General features: G+C 48.0%; 1 protein-coding gene across 1 annotated transcript in view; it reads right to left on the bottom strand.

The window, feature by feature from the left end:
• The window catches only part of LOC149341423 (steroid 17-alpha-hydroxylase/17,20 lyase-like), a 172,917-nt gene that overhangs the window by 150,280 nt on the left and 2,536 nt on the right, over positions 1-20,101 (bottom strand). Inside the window, exon 2 of the mRNA XM_089543516.1 lies at positions 17,134-17,245. Coding sequence (XP_089399642.1) covers positions 17,134-17,215 — 82 coding nt within the window. The 5' untranslated portion in view covers positions 17,216-17,245. The remainder of the gene's footprint in view (positions 1-17,133; positions 17,246-20,101) is intronic.

Raw genomic sequence — 20,101 nt, 5'->3', positions numbered from 1 at the left:
ACACGTGTCTCATTCGACACGATTAACACCTAATGGCCACTATGCTCATCAGGCTGGTGCCACAGCGGGGTGAGAGCTCAAAAGCTGGTGCCCTCCAGGATCAAACACGTCCCGGTTCTCGATGGGTCTAAATCCCTGACCACATGACGCACCTGAGGGTCCGCTCTCTCTGGCGCGCCGGTACGAACCCCGTGCTGCGTAAGGAGCATAGCCCTTGCCTCGTCTAACCATACCAATGCGGCCGGTCTCGCTACGCTTGATTCGATGACCTGCAGCACGGAACTTAATGTTCCACGTACCGGCTTTCAACATGAAAGCCGCGCTCCTGCCTCCTGGCACTTCACCTCGCTTAGAGCCATGTGCCCCGTTCCTGCTCGGGCAAACACTGACGTTGCCGTTCCCTGCTTGATAGGCATTTGCCGGCTTCGTGGCATCGTCTAACTCCGAGGCTCCATGAGCTCCCCCGCAGTCGCTTGACCCGAGCTTGCCTTGCGGCAAGTCGCCACTCATTTCCGGGTCCTCAAATGACCTGGCCGGACACACACCGAGTGCGTTCAACAACTGCACGGAGCTCCGCCCGGTAGGCGCAACAGGCCCACCTCCGTTCTCTGGCTCGGATGGAACGCTCCTGCCATCACTGACGCTACGAGGCACTTGCTGCCCTATGGCCGACACAGTGTGTGTTTGCAGCAACGCCAGATTTTCACCTGTTACCAGCTCCGTGTCCGAGGTCACAATCTTAGTCATAGAGCCTGCAGGAATTCCACTGCTGTTCTGTTTGTTATCGGACACCTTGGTCTCGATTGGCCCTAGATCGTGAGAATTGGGCTGCTCCTGTTCTTTGCTAGCCGCCCGCGGTGGCGGAAAAGCTGTGATATTTCCGCGTCTTTCAGGAATCCTGTTTTCAATTCCTGAACCTTTTGCGTCTTTTCCTAACAAAGTTGCGTTCCCGCATACCGGCTGATTGCTTTCAGCGTCCACACTGCTGCTTCCCTGAGCTGTGCATGGCAAGCATAATCCTTTGTCTTCCAGCACAGGCGGCGGCCTCACCTCTCGGGACTCAGAGCAGTTCTCCCTGGCTAGTTCACTAGCTTTCCTAGACTCCTTGAGCTCAGCGAGCTCCAGCGCTAGCTGCTGGCTCTTTGCTTCTAATTCCTCGAAGACGCACTTAACATCCTGAGGTTTCTCCTCGCACAGCGGCGCCTTTCCTCTATTCACTTTCGCAAGTTCAGCCTGAAAGTACGCTAAGCGCGCCTTCGCTAATTCCACTTGGTACCTCACATCGAGTGAGGGCCGGCATGGATAACCGTCCATACCGCCGTCTGTACCCCTCAACTATCCCACCGGCTCGAACACATGCACAGGGACGTGAACAATGCGACGAAGGAAACTCACAGTTTCGATGCGTCGATCCGCATTGCCATCTCCTTGGCGGCGCAGTCCACCGCCACTTTCACCGGATGCTGCGATGAGCTGTCGCACGCCGCTGGTCCTGTGCACGTTGTCGTCACTTGCTGTGACCCGCCGGTGATCGTCAAGTTCTCGAAGCGCTGCTTTTCTTGACCGGACGCAGTCCCGCGTCGCTGGACTACTGCCGTGGTCCTTGCCGCTGTCTCACCGCAGGTCCTTTTTCGAACGCTGCTGTTGCCTGACCGTCGCCTTTCACCCTGCGTTCAATCGTCTTCATTCACCGTCTTCCGATGGCCGCAAGATCCTGTCGACTGCGCCAGTAAAGATCAGGTTCTTCTTCGTCTTCTTTGCACCAGAGGTGCCCCGCCGGAGACCGTCTTGTGATCAGTTGACACGCAGGGATAAAAAAAGGCAATAACTGAAGATTTATATACAAATATTTACAGAATATACAAGTTAGATACAACGGCAAAAAGACAAACAACCAAAAGGCGGAACTGGCTAATACTAGGGGAGGCCCCTACTCGGCATAGCCGAAGATGCATAGCACCTGACCTTAGCGCAGAACCCCGCTTCCGGCTCCGGGGCCCGGTTTTAAAGCCCTAAAGGCCCGGCCCACATTTCGTAGCTTCCAATCATGTTGCACTCTTAGCATGATTGGCTCTCCAAGGGCATAGCCAGCCCTCCGGCTTCTACAAGGTAGACCACCCTCTCTAACAAAATAAAATAAAAACAAACACAAATCCCATTCGTGCCAGCACGCGCGCGAATCGGTTCCGCAGGGTGGGGGGACACCCGTACTTGCCGGCGCGTTCGCGAGCGGCCGCGTTCCAAGAAAGGAGACGCTTCGCTTTGAGCGCCCCCAGACGCGTTCCGATGACCCCGCCTACACTACCGATCCCTTACACCAACACCCGTCGGTGGTTAACAATAAAATCAACGGCGAGGATGCGGCCGTCCAGGCCGAAAGTGCAATGTAGCTCACTCTTTTGTTGTCATTTGTGATGTTCTCACGTTCCCGGCGGGCACCCCACGCATATCCGATCACTGGCTTCCGTCAGTCAGGCTTGACATTGGTTGGGACACCACAGGTAGTACGTGTACGTGGCGTAGAAACGCCAACATACTGAAAAGCTTGGACAGAACGGCCGACACGGCGTGCACACGGCACCAGTAGTTTCATGCTTGGGCTTCGCCGCAACTGGCTCGCTGGATACGCTCAAGGCTCGCTGGGACGTGATTCTGGTAGCGATCGATCAAAACCGCTGACACCGTGTAACGCAGATACTGAATTACACCCTCAAGGTCGTCTGTCTAGAGCAGAGGGGGAGCGCTCTTAACCTTCGCCATGAGCGATTATCTGAGTCGCCTTAGAACTCGTTATGACGTGTTACTGTTTCAGTCATCACGGACTGCTCCGTGGGCTTAGTTCGGGCAGCCGGTATTATCCACCTGCGCTCCGTCACGCGTACGCAGACACGGCTGTCGAATTCGCTCCCGCTGACGAATTCGCACACTGAGCAAAAGCGCGTTCCACATCTGCGCAATTTTTACGTGACATCTTTTGGAACTTTACACATCCTACGTCTGGCCACACCCCGCCAGCCAATACGGCGAACTTCGGCTCGATTTTCGTGGACATTTGCCGCGGGTAGCGGAGGAGTTGAACGAGCATCTGTGTGCGACGACTGCAGGCTATCTATTCGCCGCGCTACAAGCGATGAATGGAGCCCCAGCCATAAGTTGAGACGACATTTCAACAAGCTTTTACATATTGTTTTTGGCGCGATACACGGCGTGCTGCTAGGAATGATAAACGGATTTTTAATGTAAGCGTTGCCGCCATTTTTTTTCATAAAAGGCTCAGTATCATCATCCTGAAGGCGGGTGAAGTGCCCTTTTCAGAAATTATAACTCTCAAGAGGCAGTTTTTCTTATACATTGAGGAAAAAGTATAGGCAAAGTTTTTTTGCTTGAGGCGAATGCACATGGCAGACCTTGCCATGAAATTGGTGTTTAGAATCCAGCTGTGTTTTCAATAGATCTTCTTAGTCGTGGAACTCGTAAACAAAACCCACTGCCACCAAAGTCTTGCGATCACAAGCATTGTCAGAAAGGACAAGAATATCAACCTCTTAGTCTGAAACTGAAAAAGACAAGGACCACTCTTTTAAAAATAACACTGTTCGGGCTGTATTCAAGTTCCTAGACGGAGGGTGAAAACTTGACACGACCTCAACGCTCTCTGAAAAGCGCCTGTCACGTTCAGGTGCCAGTGCACACGAGGCGACATGTAGTGCCATAGGAAGCACTTCCGGGATGCTACTCTTCGGAAGAACTGAAAACTTTGGTCCTGTGATGAGCACCTCTAGGACAGAACAAAGCCCTGGCTCGACGTCCATGGTGTGCACCTTGTTTTCAGGCACTTGTTCCTTTATTTCTATCTTTCTGGAAACTTGAGCACTTTCCTGCTGCCTCGAAGCTTGCTATCAGAAAACATGAGTGAAAGATCTACAGTAAGACAAGTAAAGAAATGAAGGTTGCTAAGATCGCTAGCCAGAAGTGTTAGTAACTCAAAGTTAATAAGAACGTCGCAGAAAAAAAACGGAAGAAAATAATAAAATAAAACGACACAAGCACTGGCATTGAAGAAGGTTTATATGAAGAAGGTATATCATGGACAGCCTAAAAAATAACAAGGCGCGCTTCTTCATAGCTGCATGCTATTTTTGTAGGGGAAGTGATGCCAGTAGTGGTCACCTTGTCAAAACTGCAAGTGCTAAAAAATATGGCTGTGGCTGCGTCATACATACACAGTTCGCCCTATGAGTTAAAGATTGCAGTCCTGTTGGCTTTCTCGTTACTTTTACGCACCACAGACGCTCCAAACTCCTGGTAAACGTGTCAACCCGGACCATGAAAAAAATATTTTAGGATAAGCAATAAAAAAAGTGTAATACCTTTCGATAGCGCTTATTATAAGGTGATAAAGCGGGCCTATAGCTAGCACTAATCTTCAAGCAGCTCTCAATAAATCTTGCCCGCACCTTTTGAGTCAAAGCTTCGGTGACAAATTAAGTGGCTCTCCTATTTAGAGCTGGCTATCCAAGTGCATTTCTTTCTAGCATTTTTGAAAGCCTGCTCTACAAAACAACAGGGCAAAAGAGCGAAACATGATGCGAACAGTCAGGTAATTCCTTATTTCCACAAGTTTTCGCATAATTAGAAAGCAAATAGTTGTCACATCTACATGATTTTCTCTGCCCTGCACAAGCTTGGGAACGTCTGTGCAATGTTTGGTGATCGAAAGCACGAATCACGCTCTGAAAGCATGTCATCAAGTGCACAAAATTAATGCAGGAGGCAACATTTCTGTAAGATCCCCCTCACCTGCAATAGTATTTAAATTGGAAGAACGGGGAGACGTTATAACGACATGGCGAGAGAACACAACTATAACGTCAAAAATAAATGCGGCGGTTTCTTGGCATACCATTATAAGGGCTGTGGTTGTAAACCGCTCTTCAACTAAATCAAGTTTCTTGAATACGCCAAAGAAAAACTAGAGCGAGTGTTTATCCAAGCTTTTCTTATTTCCAAAGTGGGAGAGAAGTGTCAGCACACCCTCGTTTTCCCTCCTTGATAAAGAGCAGCGATTTCATGTGAGGGGGTCGGGACGCTTTCCCAGCTGTTTCTTACAGCTTTTAGCCTAGCTCTTCCTTTTTAAATAGGAGGGAAATAAAAAAATTACCCACGATTACGTTACTTCCTAATGCGAAATTTGAGCGCAGCAAATAAGCTGTTTCACCTTTTCGATAGATTGAGGCAAAGAAATCGAGCAACACATGTATGCGCTATCACAGAATTTTTTTTTATTTTTCACACGTATTCCTTTAACAAAGACTCCACTAACAGTTCTTGTCAGTCATGAAGGAAGCTTTGTGGTCGGAGAAATAGACTGATATATGTTCGACTTGGTACACCAATGCTTGATTCTCAAAGACGAGATCTATACAAGTGCCTCGCAAGGTTGTCACAGCCGTGGGACGCGTTACGAGCGAGAGGAACGGGATGTTCTCCCGCATAAGTGTTAGGAAATTGCTGTTTGTCTTTATGCCAACATTAAAGTCCCCCACTACTAACATCGGTGTGGATCGATGGACGGTTAATGCGAGTTGCAGGAAGTGCACGACGTCTTTCGTGAGTGCGGTAGGGGCGAAGTAGGCAGCTACTACCAGCAAGCCGTTGGGCAACTTTGCGGCGCACAGTTAGGCAACTTCATGTGACGTGCCAAATATTTCGACTGGTATTGCAGAGAGACCTGTGCGCAAGTAGATAGCGACTCCCGCCGCTCTGTTGTGGTCTCTGCGAGCACCACAGCAGTATAGGAAATCTATGATTTCGAGAGGCTCTTCGGGATCCATGCAGGTTTCAGCAAAGCAAAGTACAGAGGAATGGCGCAGAATGTGATCGTGGTGTACGTCCTTGGCATGTGCGGCAAGAGAGCGTACGTTAAGAATGTGGTTGTGAATGATGAATCAAGTGCTGCCAGCGAATGACGCGTCCATTGGCTGTCTGCGTGTGTTACTGATGTGTGGTTAACATGTTAAGCTTCGCCTGTAAGAGTGGAACGCGACAGCGTCTTGCAACGCTGCCAGGGAGTCCACAGAACGCCATCGCCAATTCGGCTGTACGCCTTGCTGGACGGTAAATTTATTTTTTGAGGAAAGGAAATGTATCTCTCTCTCTCTCTCTCTCGCATATCTGGGTCGACACCTGCACCTAGCCGTAAGGGAAAGGGGGAAGATGGGAGTGAACGAAGACGCCGTATTAGCTAGACGCGCCTTTGTTCATTCCAAACCATTCAGCTGGCATTACGGAGTGGCTAGCGTGCGCGTATCGCACTCCGGAGACCCTGGTTCGATTCCCCAACTCGACCAATTTCGTTCTCGGTTTTATTGATTTATGCGGTTTAACTAGAAAGGTTAATTAGGCTATTTCATATTTATATTCTTGTATTTCTATCCATCGTGTTCTGTCATTAACCTGTCAATTGTTGGAACTGTCTAGGATGTTCGACACAACGTATATGAAACGAGCAACGTCTTACTGAGTGGGGAAGTGCGTGGTGGTGGAGGGAACGCGGCTTCGTACTTATCTGTTTTTTTCAGCAGCGTCTCCTTCCGCGGACGCTGTTGTCGCTGCGGCGCGCGTCTTTCTTTCTTTTCTTTTCTTTTCTTCTGACCTCTTCATTCTTCTCTATATTAATTAGGCTAATTGATGAATTAAGCAATTAACTAAACTCAGTCCAACTTAGTTGCAGCATCACTATACGATCCCTTTGATTGGTTGCATAGTTACTAGGCAAAGTACAATTGGCCCCATTTGAAATTCGCGCACTGTGACGTCACGAGCATTTCGACCAATTGAAAAGCGTGACATTGGGGGCGGAGCTGGTTACGAGGCCGACGCCGACGCGAAACCCAGGAACGGACGCCAAAGAGCTGCGCTCTAAAGATTGCTGAGGCTCAGCTTGGCTAAGCCTGGGGAATGCGAAGCATAATAGTGGCTAGGCTTGGTAATACGTGGCTTTCCTTGGTTGAATACTTGGTCATTTTAATACAACCACTAGAAGCCTTCGTCGTGGGGGAAGACAACGGCATGGCTACAGCGGAACGCCGACTAACCCCGAGACGCGCGTTGGGTGAGCGCCTGGATTGCCACGGAAGCCGCGTCTGCCTGCCCGGTGGAGCGAGCGTTTCACCTACACCGAGTGTGAACGCGCGTTCGAAATGCGCGGGAATGCGCGGGTGTGACGGCTAGGGGCCCCACGGCGACGGCGCGAGGTGGAGGCCGGCTCTCTCATCCGATGTCACGTGGTGTGACGTCACGGTGTCACGTGGCGTGACGGCTAGGGGTCCCACGGCGACGGCGCGAGGTGGAGGCCGGCTCTCTCATCCGATGTCACGTGGTGTGACGTCACGGTGTCACGTGGTGTGACGGCACGGTGTCACGTGGGGGTCCCACGGCGACGGCGTGAGTGGTAGCTCTAGCAATATGCTTCGCATAAAAAGCTTCGTGGAATATATAGAGGGCAGTGTGCAGTCGACCCCTTTGTTATGTGGTCATGTATACAGTGGTCAATCTGGCAGTTGTGCCAATGAGAGGCTGAAAGAACAGCGCTGTATATTGTACACAAAGCCGTCCGGGTCAACGGGATGCTTCATTCCCGAAAATGCGACCGCCTGCCGGATTATAGAATGATCTGCGCTACAATTAAAACGTGGCGTAATCCTTAACACGTACAGTGAACGGTTGGGGAATATAAGAAATGAAGCGCCTGGAATTTCAAGGAACCATGATCACCGCGTTAGCAACTCTTCTGTCGCTTTTACAAAGAAAAAGCGTATGTTTCTAAACATTTCAGAATCTTCAACGCTTTTTTTGCGTGCGCTAGCTCCGAGAGTCCAAAATCTAAAAATTCGACGATGTTTGCTTGTCCGAAGCCTCTCTGCGACTTTGAGGTTGCTCGGGAAAAGCAGCCTGGATCTCGCAAGCCCCACCAGTGGCAGCACCTGCCACCGCAGGACAGTGGCGCACCGCATAGCCGCTGTACCGCAGCGCCAGGAGTGGTATGAGCCCTTCCAGCGATCTATGAATATGGAGTAGAGAATGGCCAATTTTGCATATATGCTCATTAAACCATTAACGCTGTCGCGTTAAACCCTTAAGGCGGAGCATAAGTCCCACTTCGAGAATCTTTGTCTGAAGCTGCTTGACGTTGAAACTAAGCCTCGAACCGAAGTGAATGTCTAACTGCTAGGGCACCTAATTCGCACTTGGCCTGACCAGGCTAAATCATTCGCCATTTCTTTTGCTTTCACATAACTTCGTGTCGGGACTGACAAGACTGCTTTTGTTCGTATTGTTTTAGGCTGGCCATGTATCCATGCTTGACGAGCTTTCTACTAAACCTTGTTGAAGGTCACCGCTCATGTCATCGTCTTCTTTGATTCGTTCTTGTCTTTAATGCGAGGTTTCACCCTTCATGAGCTACAAATATGCCCCGAAGATTCATTTTAACAACCAGTCTACCCATGCAAATTTCAAAGCCTGTGCATTCCGTTATATTCGCTTATACGGTGCCATATTGTGGCGTCTAACTGATGATCATACGGGGCTGGTAGCAAGGCATTTTTCAAGAATGTGTAGGCTCCGGGTTTGAATCTTGCAGCGGCCGCCTGTGATGTCCTGGAACACGTAAGCTATGGAGTGCCGTCGGCACTTGCATTCTTCTGGCACCCACACAAAACTCATTACATACAAAGCCCTTTTTAGGTCTAAAGTAGTATTTGTATGTTCACAAAAGAAAGTATTCAAACATGTAACGACCATGTGCAGAGTAAACAGTAGACATTTCATGTGTGAAACAAAAACCAACATATTCACATGTACAGCGCACACAGAGGCTTCGGAGAAATGGAGTTGTAAATGTATAGAGGGATTATGGCTACGTATACGTATGATTACAGGCACATTTATGATGCCAGCAGTATACGTGCTGATGAGCTATGTACACGTCAAGCACACATAAAGGAATAAGTGGAGAAAACACTATGTACAGTGCTATATAAAGCTGCACACAGTGAGCTATATGAATGGGTTTCTCACATAAATGTCCCATGACTCTCATGAAAGGCCACGGAAAAGAAGGGAAACGACGTAGAATTTTTCCTTCTCCTAAAAAAAACTCCTCTTCCGAATAAATTAGCAGCTTCCTCCGAAGACGCCTAATTATTGGTTAAAGAAGAATATTTTTCCATTCTCAAATTCGGACCAACCGCCTAAAATCCCTAAATAAAGCCACATCTTATTTTAATAGAACCGAACATGCAGTGTGCCTGACATCAAGCAAAACATATCCCTATCCGATCTGGCATAGAAATGTCATATCCAAGTATTAGCAATTGATCACAAAATACTTTATAATATGGCTCAAAAAAACGCTTGCATTTTCTTACCTCCGTACCCATATTTCCGCTTGAATCAATAACTGCTGAAAAGCTTTTGTTTCACTCGTGCGTACAGTCCCCGTCAAAAGTATACAGCCCAAAGGGTTTGCTGCTAAGCTGTTCGGCGAGGCTTCCTTGCAGATTTAGTACTCAAAAGCTTAGGAGGATTGATGAAGCGACACTTTTACTCGTTCGAGATATTGCGGCTGATGAGGCATGCTGTAGGCCTCAAAGGCAAGCCCCTTGGACTGTATGCTTGACGGGAGTGTACGTCTTCGTTTTCCTTCTCACCGTTGTCTCTGTCGCTCCGACGTGAAACAAAATCCTCAAATCAAATGCTGTCATAAGTAATCCTGAAATATTTAGCTGAATGGTGCCTGAGCTATTTAAGAAATTTGAACTACAATTCTTGTCATCCATTCGTTATGCGGTCACTGCAATATTATTTGCGGTCCAAGACGTCCTTGAAATATTTTAGTTGCGATTTTTTTGCCTTATTTCTTTTATTTGAGGGCTAAAAACTGCGTGATGCGGGGTGACATCCATTACCCCTTGCCCGTATTTTTTAATCCAACCCATGTAGCTCTCATTGCAATTTTAAGGACAAATAGATGGCGTTGATAACGATGACTGATTAAATAAGAGTAGCACTTGCGGTTCAATCCACCACACCGCTCGGAACACAACAAAAGTTGTGACCTCCATATCTCTCACAAAGGCTGCACCGGACGCGTTGAGGATTCGAGGCTGCTGTTTTTCTCGCAGAACATAAGTCTCGTGAACTAGGATTCCCTGGTGAGTCTTCTACCACACAAAGAACCATCGCGCATGCCTGTGGCACCAAACAAGACAACGAAGGCTCATGCGACGCAGGAGGGCGGAAAAGGGCAGCCGTATATGTCGCGATGTGCGAGACAGGGATCGGATGGCGTGAGACGCAGCTCGACAGCAGAAGAAGGAAGAGCGGCGGCAGCGGCTTGAGCCCAACAGCCGAGGATAATTGGGTGCGGTTGGCCGTGACAGGCGAGAAGCATCCTCAGCCTTCAAACGCTCGCGTATGCCGCCGCGTACGTGAACCACAGACTGAGAAGATCGATTCGCGTATGAGACCCGTTGCGGCGGCAGCTTGCACGCCTCTGTGGACGTCGGCTTAAGCGGATCGTGAGAAAGCAGATTCTCATTTTTTTTATTCCAAAAGTGCATGTTTTTTCTACCTATCATACTAAAAAAAGCTGACAAATGCGGTTGAGAGACTACAGGAAGATCATATTCCTGTCGTTGTCAGGGCAGCGCGTCTTCGGCTCCCCAAAGACAAGTCTTGTCGAAATCCTGCCTAGCGGACGAAGGCTCCTCTCAGGAGCCTTCGTCCATCATTCATTTTGTTTGAATAACGGACGAATGGCTAGTTAACATCCAAGGTGAAATACACAATACCACACACAACTACGAGAAAGGTGCGAGTGCTGGATGGGGTCGGGAATATGTGTGCCAGTGTGTGAAGCCTTTGGACAGACACGAATTTTCCTGTGGAATACTTCTGTACTTCAAAAAACTATTAAATAACAATGGCTTCTGAACCACAAAAAGAGGGGACACTTAAGCTCCGCCTTAGAGGCATGACGCGATAGCGTATTGGGGTAATTCCGATATATGTAGAAGTTCATTCTTTATTATGTACTATCGCGCTCAATATGAGTTGCAACGCGCGGTCATCGACCAGGGCTCGTTCCGTGGTGTGCCTCCTCCAAACAGTCGCTCGGAATTCTGGGAGAAACTGCTCTTCCAGGAAACAACAGCACCCCCGCTCAGGAAAAAGTTTCTCCCACAATTCCGAGCGACTGTTTGAAGGAGGCACACCACGGAACGAGTCCCGGTCGATGAACCCGCGTTGCAACTCATATTGAGCGCGACAGTACATTCTTAGGTCCCGATAGTCCTCATACTCTTCCTAGCGCAGTAGTGCAGCGGTTAAGCGATGCGCCACTGTCCTGGGATAGCGGACGCTTACAGCAGTGGGCTTTATGTGGCCCATGTTGTTCTTCCCAAGCGACCAATCATTAATTTAATGTTCACCTACCACGGTGGGAGCTTGCTCTTTATCCACTGGGCAGGTTGTGATGGCGCTGCAAGGTCACGTGACCTAGGTGGGGCAACCTGCCTCCTCGGTTGCTCTCTTGTCGCCACCTGCCAGGCATTCTCGAAATGTTGCACACACGGCGATACCCGGCTTCACCAAGCAGAGTGAAGCTATCGCTTAAATAAAAATGACCTATACAGCGCTACGTAAACCTAGCGCAAATCGCTTGATGCATCATGTGCAACATGTGCAATAGCGAGCGTCCATAGCGGCGGTCGGCGCAGCGGCGGACTTGAATGCCTGCACAACAGCGAATCACGTGACACACCACATGCCACAACTGATGAGGAGTAGCTGCCGAGCAGCAGCCACGCGCGATTTTGCACATGCGGTGCGCCTCCCGTTAGAGGTCAAATCTAAGAGCCAGATGACCTTCAGGCTCGACGTGGGAGGAGTGGAGCTCTTACTTCTAAAGAAACGTGCACGATTTGCCATCAGCCTGCCCTTTCCTTGTTCGCTCTTTCGTTTCTCTCTCTGCAGCCAATGGTCTTCATGCCAACGGCAGGAAACCCTCGATCGCTCTGCAGTTACTGCAAGCTCCCTAAAAATCCATTTATTTTCTAAACGTGAGCTTTCTTACTGCAGTTAGAGGTGAGCCGGCCTGGAAAATATCACTTCAGATAGTAAAAGCATTTAGTGACGTTGACTTCCATTCCCTGAAATCAACGTCGTTGTTGCTGGCTTCGCAAGCGTAGCTTTTCTATGCGCTGATAACACATACGCGAGAAGCCTCAACGCTGCTTACATAACATTAGAGAACAGGGAGCCTGCTTGGCTTGGTACTCCTTCTTCTCTTCTTTCTGGGCACTTTTGCAAACATATCGGGTGCCTTTTACGCTTTCGCTGTTTCCTTTGTTCCTGGCTTCATTATTATTTTTTATTTTTTGTAGTGTATGAAAACGGGCTCCTTATCTGTGACGAAATCTGAGGAGGCTGTTGGGGGTCTGACATAATTTATGTGGTTATCAATGTCTTAGTGGCCCGGGTCAGCGTTCTTTTTGATGGAATACCACACTGAGGCACTGTTTAGCCGTCGTCTGTTTTATTTGTTTAGTACGCCCTTTGTCGTGCAAGCCTTTCATCAGATGCTGGTGTACGCACTGACATCCGATAATTTCCATACCCCGGCTCGTGGAGGCATGTCTGGGGTGTGGGTGCCAGCTGTAGCTTGTGCGTCGGTGGAACTAAAGTTTTGTTTGTTTGATGTTGCCTTTATCGCTGAACTTATGAAATATAAGCTGTTGAATCTTGGGTTTGGAGGCTTTTGCGTAACTGCCGATTTATTTTGTGAGAGTTTCCGAATTTTTGCGCTTTTTTTTGTTGAAACTCGCGTTGTTTCGCAATATAATAACTCAAGAGAAAGACAAAAAGCCAAGCTGCCAGCAGATGAATGGACTCATTCAAAGCTATTTTAGGGGTGCCTTCTATTAACCGTTGCTGAAAATTTCTCCCTACTTTTCACTCATTTTACACACGAGACCAACCCGCGCATGCGTGGCTTCTCTTGCGTGCTGAGCACAATGTTGTCACGTGCTGGTAACAGCGGGCACCACAACAAGGAGTGAGTAGGCTGGTGCTGAAGTGATACTTCCTTGGGCGATCTTGTGCCCGCCATACACGAAACAACTCAGCGCAGGCTAAAGCAGCAAGTGCGGTTGAGCGTTAAAATTGCGGGTTGGCAGCGCTCATTATAAAGCCAGCAGCGATTTTTCAAGATAAGAAACTGAAACACTGAAAAAAAAATTGCAGTCTCTCTCGTTGTTCGGAGTAGATGTAAGCATAAAATGCTTTGTAGTATGGTGCTAGCTGCATGCTTGAAATGTTTCTCGTCCAAGCCGTTCCACGCCACAACACAACGCACTTTTGCCGCCGACCTCGTTGGAGCGCATAACAAGACAAAGATACAAGCGCTGTGATAATGCGTTCCCGAGTAAATACAGTGTACCGTGTGCCGAGTCAAAGGGAAATTTGTTTTCAAGATACCGCCTCGGCCAAACACAACGATAGCATCCGTGGCACCCCACGGGCGCGGCAGTATGCAACCCGTAGCACTCTCTCACCACTGTTTTCATCCTTCACTATGACACCCCGCGTCCGTTTGTTCTTCATCCCCAAGCTGGGGCTAAAACGCCACCTTATCATTAGTGTCATTTTCACACCGGCGGGTTCGCGGCTTGCGAGCGGTGAGATGGGATCTCTTACAACTGTGCTGCCTACTGTCGCCGGCAACCCGATCGATCGTTGCCGTGACTGCAGGGCCCTAGAAGGACAACAGGGCTTGCATCCGTCCGGGACTGAAATTTCCGGAAAGTTCGCTTCATGTTCTCTGTCCCGTTCGCCGCGGTTCCCTGACGATGTTGGCCTACGTATAATTAACTGGAGCTAAAAGCATTTCATGAGTAATAATCATGAATACCGCGGAAACAGTTTCGTGGGATCACGTTTTTCTCCCAGGCAACAAAGCTATAAGAGCACCTCCCGTCGGCGATAAACAAAGGGATATGAATACAGGCCAAAACGGAAACAAAGCGCATCATTGCAATGTCCCTGAAGGCGGTTATGTAAGGTACATGCCTGGTATTTGCAAGCAGAGGGTGGGCAGGGATGTCGCTGATAAGCACTGACACGCTCTTGGGCTCCACTTTGAAGCCATACGAATGTAAACAGAAAGATCATGAAAGATCTTTATAATCACAAACTTGTGCACGGCTGGCCAGTGCCCATACATACCAAGTTTAAGCAGAGAAAGCTAAACAGCCTCTTTCAGGATATTCCGGACTGAGCTCAGAAATTGGTAAGCCTAATGAGGGTCATCCAATACAAACCTTGCTGGAATGCTGGTGTCTTCATGGGCAATTACAGAGGGAATCGGCAGACACTTGCCCTTACATGAATCGAACGAGTGGGCCATGCGGGTCTTCATTGGCATCCACGTCTTGGTCGCTTCATAGTGACCCTGCTTGGAGGCTGTCCACAAACTAGACAGAAAGCGCCTTCTAAACTGAAGTAAACGCGCCGTAATAGAAGCCACACTAAATGAAAGCGTGGTGTTGTCCTCTGCTCGAAACATTTCACGCTCATATCTACATGTCTAGAGTCACTTCTATCAGAAAGCGTTTGTCTGCAGAGAAATGCTCACGAATGCTCAGTCACCTGGTAGGCGCAGCAGCTCCAACGTATGGGTGAGACGATAAAACAAAACAATGTTAGGCCACTTAATAGCACCCAATCACTCTAGCATTGCACATTCTTATGCGTGGACCTACAAATGAGAACATCGGCATTTTCCACGCATGGAATGTTTCCTAGCGTTGTGCGCTATCAACGCGACACTTTGTACGCTCGTTCATTGTATGACAGACTGTCAGGCTGAAACCAAATATTAAGCAGCCTTACTAAAGAGAGCAACGAACTGCTCAGGTTTGTGTGTGTGTGTTGTGTTGGGTATAATGGCAGATAGGCAGCTAAGACCATCATGCGCCGAGCACAAGGAATTTTATAAAAATGAAGTGATCGGTGGTGTAGAGGGAATACAATTGTACTTACTTAGTGTTCAGGTCTGTGCGGCTAGGATTCTTAGATTGCATCCAATAGTAGCACAGTGGCTGCGATATCTATTTAATAAAGGTTTGAATCAATCATTCAATAAATCGATTAATCAATCAATAAATCTTTTATTCTGCTTCTCGTTTCTCGTGGCTGCCTGGTTCGCCGTGCAACCGTTAGGAAGAAATGCATTTTTATTTTCAGACGCTCGACGCGCTAACCAAAGGCTGTGTAGCGTACAGCTGTCGGTGTCAATTGGGAAAGGAAGCCTACCGCGCCGAGAAAAAGGAAAAAAAAAAGAGATTTTTCTGGCGTTACGTATAATCGATCCGAATCGCTGTGTATACGAATGGGTTGTCCCCGAGCGGCGAATTCCTCCTCCACGAAGAGCCTTGTAAGATGAGGCAGCACCCTTCCGCGGCGGTCTCTTACGGAATGCATCGCAGGTGCCGCAGTTAATTATGCATGGCTGCGCCACGCGCTCCCGTCTTTAGCATTGATCCCGCACCGCTCGTGCCTAGCAACACTCCGTCGCCAATTCGGTGCACTGCAGTGGAATATGATTATAAAGAAGGACGCTACCTCTATAGAAGCTGACACACTACTGCGAGTACCGTTGCTTTCAGGGGTGTAGCAACTCTTTAGGCGTTGCTACCAACTCTATAGCATCAAAAAGCTCATAGAAAAGGAGTTCAAGGCTTGATTGAAATAAGCAGTGTGGCCTCTTGTCACATCGATGGAGCCAAATAGAGTTGGAACACAAAATATCAGCAGTCTTTGGACCGCCGTCCCCTGCAGCGGGGTCAGCACTGAACAGAATATGCTGAACGGTAATAGAATTACCTGCGCGCCTCACTTCATTGCAAATGCAGGAGAAATGGACTCTGAGAAGCAACGAGGTCCGCATTATTTCTTGTGCATCGGGTGGGGCAGTGTGCCAAGATTCGCAAAGCTTTTTTGCCATATTCGCTCCTCTTCCTGCCGACGAAAATATTCGGAAGTCTTTTTTATTCACAAGGCAGTTATGTAAACATGCTATTTTAAGAGAGCATGCTATCTTAAGATAGCATGTTTGGTTTGGTTTAGTTTATGGGGTTTAACGTCCCAAAGCGACTAAGGCTATGATAGACGCCGTAGTGGGGGGCTCCGGAAATTTCGACCACCTGGGGTTCTTTAAAGTGCACTGACATCGCACAGTACACGGGCCTCGAATTTCTCCTCCAAAGAAATTCAGCCGCCGCGGATAGCATGTTCACAGCGAATTGTTTCAGGTACTTGCTGGCGTCCGTAACACTGCATTCACTACATGGGAAGCAGTGCATTATGTCCGGTGTGCCACAAACTATAATTACACAGGCCTCTCACACGACACTAGGCCCTGTCTTGTTACCTTCCGTGTCTTTTTTTGACAGGCCCATCCCTCATACAAAAAAAGCTGGTCACTGGTGGAGTTTCATAAAACACGTCTAGCCAATGTCAAAAGGGATCGCGAGCTTTGAAATATAGAAAATTGGTGATAAAAGAATTTTAAAACACCGCCATTTCTTTTTGTCCTGCGAGTTCAAAAACATTAGAAATGATTTTCTTCTTTCCTGCTGAAAATGCCGCTGCCACGTTCGGGGAATCGAAAAAGAAATAACTGGTAAGATTTGAAATAAAACACTGAACTTATATCTTCAGCGCTCCTCCTGAGAAAAGCGTTTGTATGATCCCTATGTTAAGGCAAGAAATTTAGGATTTATGACGTATGATAACCGTACAGAAATGTGGGGTGATCATTCCCTGCACTTTGTCATTCGAAACTTCTCAAAGAAATTATTTTCTAAACTTTTTCAAAGTTTAGAATAGATTGCTTTTTGTGGTCCACCAAGCTCAATTGTTTTCAAATGAGAACAAGACGCAAGAAACGCCACTTAGTCAAACAAGCAGCTTCAGAAATCCCAAGGAAAGGGATAATTCATAGAACAGCTTGCCCTGAACAAATCCTTTATCAGTTCTGAGGGCTCTTTCCCTCTGAACGATACGTACCGTGTTGTCTCCTTCGTGGCGGCGGTGTCGTGCAAGGCAAGGCCACTCCGATTCTCCATCCGGCGCAGAGCACTTCCTCCATAGGTCGTTGGTGCTGTTCGCCGGCCTCCCTCTAAAAAAAAAATAAACAAAAGAAAGCGGCACCTTGAGCGTTTTTTTTCGGTTAGTCTTCGTCTGTTTCTAGTGCGCTGAGGATCTTTTGGTATAGTACAACTACTTTCACAGCGGAATTGACGGTGGTCATGAAATTTTTGGGCGCAAGAGCTCCTGTGTTTTTCGTACAAGACAAGCTGTTTTTCGTGCATTTTTCATTTTTTCATTTTTCAAGAATTTCGCCTTGTACTACGTTGCATACAACAGGTGCAACGATGCGAAAAGTATAAAGATAGTCCGCATGAAAAAGTAAAGGCAGACGGGATGCTCCTCGTTTCGTTCGTTGCGTGGCCGAGTGGTTTAAGGCATGAGAAAGTGGCAGCGGGTAGTCCCCAGTAAGGTCCAAACTCATGACCAATGCATCCGGTAATAAGCATGCTGGCAAAGAATTTATTAGTAGTAGAGCGACTGCTCCGGTGAAGCGGTGGTCCCGGGTTCAAACCCCGGACCAGGAGAAATTTTTCTTTCACTACGAAGTTTCTGAGAAAGCTGTATAGCTTTCCTTTTTAGCACCCTGGCTGCGCTCGGGTGGATGTCAATGAGTAAATAATCTCTTACTAAAAATTAGTATTTTTCGCTTACTGCAACGAACGCAGTATTTTTAGACCTTGGATGTATGCAACGCAGACAAAGTGCTAGCTTTGACGGCGCTGCATATGGCGCGTGAAACGCAGTATAAAGAATCCGAGCACCAGGTCAGGGGGAAGCTTTTACGGGTTGCATCACGGGTGGGTACGCGGCGGCACTGGGGATCGAACGCCGCACCGCCCTCATGCGAAACGCTGAAACCACTAGGTCACCACTGCGTTTTCACAGCGTAATTCGAAGAAACATCAATGTTGCTAGGTGGAAATACTTCAAAGGTGCACTTTTAAACCGAGACTATTTGAGTTTTTTTAATTAAGGTTCTGTGAAACAACAGTTTGATGTCCGCAAGGCCACAAAGTGAATGTTGTGGGGCATTTTTTGTAAAGGACAGATGTTTTAGTGATTCACTAGCCGTACCTTTGAAGGTATTCAGAGCAACGAGAAATAGCGCTCGTCTACTGAAGAGAGTAAAAGGGTGCAAAAGTTGCCAAATGGGGTAGCAAGCACCACTAACGTTCAGATGTAAGATACCCTCGAACAGAGTCACCAATCGACGCACTTCACCAAAGATCTGTAATAAATTGGTTGTATCTCACATCGCTACAGGTATGCTCCTTTTCTATTTCTGTGCACAAAAAGCACTGCACTGCCACTCGCTTCCTTTATGCCAATTCTCTTCTTATTATATCGGAGAAGCATGCTCTTTTTGCTAAAAATCGTGCAGCTAAGGAAGGGCCGGCAGATATTTTCTCAGGTCTACCATAAAATAATTGCTCAAACAGCTCTCAAACTATTGCCACTAAGACTAAAAAAGTCTGCGTTTCTATTACTGTACCAAAGCCACTGGTTCAGCATAGCATTTGTTATAGTATGGGAGCAGACAGGCAAGTGCAGATAAACTAACAAGCAACAACTCTGAGGTGTAGCTGGTTCGAACTGCCAGCCGAAGAGTCTGCTTCTAGCTCGTCTCATAGAAAACGATGTTGCTTCCATATGAAAATCTCGCTGCGGTTAGTGGCCTTGATCCAGATTTTTTTCCGTTTTCAGTTCAAGATGTTGTTGGTGTTGCCTCTGAAGAGATGACACATGCCCACGATGGGGATTTGCCAGCGTTTGGTGCAGGTACAAACAGGATAAAAATTAGTTCAGGCTTATCTCAAGTGGCTCATAAATAAAAAAATTGGGAAAACAAACAACGAATTTCGAGAAACTTTGAGGAGATTGGAATGAAAATCTGGGAAACAGCGAGGTGAGGGTTAAAAGAATTTATTTAAAAATAAGGAGCATAGTAAAGTTCACACAGGTTCTTTGTCTTCCTCCTTGCACCAGGGGTGCACCGCCAGAGACGGTTTATCTAACTCGAAGACGGAAGCTCTTCGCACCAGGGGTGCACCGTCAGAGACGGTCTCTCGATGATTCGAGACGCAGGGATAAAGGGAAAACTTATGTACAGTTTATGTACAGCAATTTACAATAGATACAAGTTCAGGCACTCGAGACAAATTAACGGCACAAATATACAAAACAACAAAAAGGCGGAACTGGCTAATACTAGGGGAGGCCCCTACTCGGCGTTGCCGAAGATGCGTAGCATCTCACCTTAGCGCAGAACCCCGCTTCCAGCTCCGGGGCCCGGTTTTAAAGCCCTAAAGGCCCGGCCCACATTTCGTGGCTTCCAATCATGTTACAATGTTCACATGATTGGTTTAGGGAGAGCCTGACCAGCCCTCCAGCTCCCGTAAGGTGAAGAACCCTCTCCACCACAAAATAAAAACAAACACAAATACACATTCGTGCCAGCACGTGCGCGAATCGGTACCGCGGGGCGGGGGGACACCCGAATTTCCCGGCGCGTTCGCAAGCGGCCGCGTTCCGAGAAAGGAGACGCTCCGCTTTGAGTGCCCCCAGCCGCGTTCCGATGACCCCCGCGAACGCTACCGATACCTTACACGCCCCCCCAAGATTCTACAAAGGGCTCAAATGCCACTTTCAGAATTATAAAAAGGAGGGATCGGTACGGGTCACAAAACCACCCTGTGGGTGACATACCGCAGCTACACAAGTACTGGCAGCGACAAAACCAAAAGCAAAATAATGCACACGCGCACCAACACATTACAGAAAATGCTTACGGGCACCAAGAAAACAAGCAAATTGCACACTAAAATACACCCAGTGGCATGCCTGCCGTGCGCCGTAACACAGCGTCCAAGTTGGTGGGTTGCAC

This window comes from Amblyomma mixtum, chromosome 5 (assembly GCF_055824585.1).
Source record: "Amblyomma mixtum isolate Tamu chromosome 5, ASM5582458v1, whole genome shotgun sequence".
NCBI classification, from domain to species: domain Eukaryota; kingdom Metazoa; phylum Arthropoda; class Arachnida; order Ixodida; family Ixodidae; genus Amblyomma; species Amblyomma mixtum.
The sequence above is the reverse complement of the archived record's forward strand: the minus strand, read 5'-3'. Positions and strand labels throughout refer to the sequence as shown.